This window comes from Gavialis gangeticus, unplaced genomic scaffold (assembly GCF_001723915.1).
Source record: "Gavialis gangeticus isolate Ggan-Ray unplaced genomic scaffold, GavGan_comp1, whole genome shotgun sequence".
Lineage (NCBI taxonomy): Eukaryota > Metazoa > Chordata > Crocodylia > Gavialidae > Gavialis > Gavialis gangeticus.
This window is the reverse complement of record NW_017729024.1, coordinates 62,966,149-62,969,660: the sequence shown is the minus strand read 5'-3', so window position 1 is coordinate 62,969,660 and position 3,512 is coordinate 62,966,149. Positions and strand designations below refer to the sequence as shown.

The following is a 3,512-nucleotide window of genomic DNA, read 5'->3' as shown; positions in this document are numbered from 1 at the left end:
CCACCATCCAAAAATTAGACATGACAACATCCTAACCCCAGCTCCAGTGTCCTAGTTAACTCCTATATGCCCATTATATATGTTACATAAAATACCGACTCTGGGTGGGTTTCAATGGCTTTATATATAAAAAAAAACAAACAACTTGCAAACACATCAATGACATCAAGAGAAGCAGCAGGTGGGTCTCATTCCAGAGGTTCCCAAAACTGCATGATTACTGTTCTCTCTCAGTAACTCAGTATCCCTACTCTGATTCACTCAAATGGCCATTAAAACAATTGTGTTTTATTTTTCTAGATTTTCCTTAATGCTTTTTTTTACTACTTTATGCTTCTGGCATTCTACCACCTCATCTCATTTTCAAGCTTCTCTGACCTTCATAATATCTCTGCATGCCTTTAACTTAGATTTGTTAGTATTTTATCATACATTCTTGAATACCACACATCCTCAAATAAGGAATACACTTCGTTTTTGCAAGGCAGAATGTAGAGAAAGAGAAAGATTTCTCAAGAGTCATGAATGACTTGTGCTCTTCAGGAAGACTTATTCTGTCGCACGCAGGACACATCCACACAAGCAGGAATGTGCAGTTCATGGTGCCTCAAAGCCTTTTGAGGTGCCACAACATGTATGCGGTGCACATTAGTCCATTTGCCACACTGCATATTTGCAGCATGGCAGCAAAATTAAATACTAGGAAATCCCAGTATCTAAAAAAATGCGGCAAAAACAAGTGGTGCAGCAATGCACTGCACAGCAAAAACTAGCAGCACAGCACGGCAAAAACAAATACATGCCATTGGTACTTGTTCCTGGGGAAATGCACATTCCCACTCATGGGAACACACCCATGGTGTCCAAGAACTGTGACATCCCAGGAAACAGTCTGGGTGAGCCAACAGGACATTCTTCCTGCAATGGCAGAACAACAACAAGGCTAAGCCCCATACCCTTGTAAAGGCAGTAACGAGACATTTCTTTACTGTAAATAGATGAGCTCTATTTTCCACAGTGTTTACTAATTTCTTCCATCCTGCAGGAAGATTTATTTGCAAGTGAAATCACATGTAAAATATCATCCTGTGGTTCCAAAAATGAGGCATCTTGCTAGATTTCTAGTAGAGGTCTTGCCTGAAATTGAACATATTACTACCAAGTCAAAACCTAAAACAAAGAAAGTAGAACTCCGCATGTTGAAATTTCAACCTTTTCAAAAGTAAATTTGTTCCAGTTTTGTAAGGGAATAGAATAAGCAAAGTTTATGATGCAACAACTTATAAAAGTAAACACCCCCCAAACAAACAAGAAAAAAAACCCAATTCCTTGCTAAACAGCAAAGACTTTACATGCTCTCACTAATGTGTACAAATGAGAGAATGTGCTAAAATCTTGCCCAGAAAGCTATGCTTAATATTGTATATTAATGAATCTCGTTTGATTCAGTCACCATAGTCCATTATTTCAATTCTTACAAGCAATGACACATTATTAGACAACGTCTACTAAACTTTAAGAAATGCAAATCACTTTTCAAGGCAGTTTGTCCATAACTACATGTGCCAGGCAAGTTCAAAAGGAATCCTACTTTTAAAAAACTGCTGACCTTTGGAGACATTTTTAAAATTTCACTAAAAAATAATGCACTTAGCTTATATTAAAAAAGCATTAGATTAAGCAGCCAGATTTTTTAAAACATTAACAATATTTAGCTATAAAAACATGGAGCTGTTGCTTTGAATAGATTTGACATGAGTGCTGACTCACCCTTACAAGACTTGGAGCAATACATGAGCATGGAATCTTCACATGTTTGAGGCACTTCTCATGAGACATAAAGTTACAAACTGTGAAAACAAAACAAAAAAATGCATCCTTGATACGTTTTTCAAAAACAAGTTAATAAAAAAAGATTAAATATATCCAAGCAACATGAACAAAAGGCAAGCTAGTTTTTCCCTAGGTTCTGATGTGTACATCCAAGTGTTCACACACACGCACACACTCTTGCATTTTTATTTTATTTTTTTACTTAAGACGTAGCAAAACGTATATATAGTCTTTCTAAACTAGTGTCTATAGGAAATCTAAACCAGCCAGCAACAGAGAGAACTTCATATCACCTACTCTCCTCTTCCTTTACTGTTAAAAAAAGTTGCACATTTTCCATCACCAACACGTTCCTCTCCCCCCAGAAATAAACATTATCCAGAGTAACTTTAAGTTTAAATATAGTGAGCTGCCTATGGCTGACTTTGGTTCCTTGGCACTGTTAATACGTTTTCTCCCTCAAGGTCACTATAATCAATAAAAAATAACTAATGGTTAAACAAGGCACACTGTCACTAGCCAACAGAGAAATGGGGAAAGACAAAGCACAGGTTAATTACAATTTTGAAAATAAATTGCAATTTTTATAGTGGAAGCAATACATAAATTATGTTAAAGATAATACATTGTAGCACTTGGAAAATAAATTTTCCAACTTCTTTTGCTTTAAAATTAACAAAAAAAATGATAATAAAAGCACAAAAAGTCAGTTGCTATTGGGTTAAGTGGTGGCAAGAAATATCATGTTTTCTTGTATGGACCAGGACCTGAAATATGACACATCCTGTTTTTGTAAGGCAGCAAGGAATAAAAATCTACCATGCAGCATGGGTAAGTTACTGATGCCTGGGGCCATGCTTCAGGTCTAACTCTGACCCTGCATGCCAGCCCAATCCAGTGCATCGGGCATGTCATCCAGCTGGGGGACTCTGCAGAAATTTAACAGGAAGGGAGAAGTAGCAGAGCGGTGGCGATTAACAGTGCCACCACCCCCCAACACCAAATTTCCAGAATCCTAGTGATCCATATTTCTTCCACATAAAATATGCACCCCAATTTCCTCCTGACAATTTGGGGGGGGTGAGGAGGGGAAATGTGTATGTTTTATGTGAGGAAAATATGGTATTTCTTGTCATTCAGGACCTTGTAGCATCATTAACTGTTACTTCTTAGGAATTAACACACCAGGCAATTACTTCTACCCAGATCTCGCTCTATGGAACGGTGGTATTCCATAGTGGCGGTTGGATTACGAATAAAGTATTGACTTTCAGATCGCCATCAATGAAAAGGATTCAGATGTTTCAGAATATTTAATCATGCTGAGAGATAATTAACGCATAATTAGTAACTAACAACATTATCATTTCTTGAGAAAAGACTCTCAGATGCCCGTGTCTGAAGTTCTGAACTTCACAACTCATAAAAAGAAAATCAATTAACTTTAACTATTCTTTACACCTTAACTTGCCACCGGTACAAGTAGCAGTGTCATTATCTTCTGATATATTCAAGGATTGTGACTACATAAAGAACTTCTAAGAGTGTTATATTTACAATATGATATTAAAATATATAGCTTAACATATTTGGATTGTTAGAAATCCTACATTTTAGTATGCTTGCGGTGGAGCACCAACGGGGTGCTCGCCACTTAGAGGGCTGCATGGAGAGCAGCA

General features: G+C 37.1%; 1 protein-coding gene across 1 annotated transcript in view; it reads right to left on the bottom strand.

Moving 5' to 3' along the window:
* DGKQ (diacylglycerol kinase theta) overlaps positions 1 to 3,069 on the bottom strand; it is a 139,659-nt gene extending 136,590 nt beyond the window's left edge. The window contains exons 1-2 of the mRNA XM_019518213.1: positions 3,030 to 3,069; positions 1,771 to 1,850 (exon numbers count right to left, since the gene is read on the bottom strand). Of these exons, the coding sequence (XP_019373758.1) occupies positions 1,771 to 1,850; positions 3,030 to 3,069 (120 nt within the window). The remainder of the gene's footprint in view (positions 1 to 1,770; positions 1,851 to 3,029) is intronic.
* Between the last annotated feature and the right edge of the window lie 443 nt (positions 3,070 to 3,512).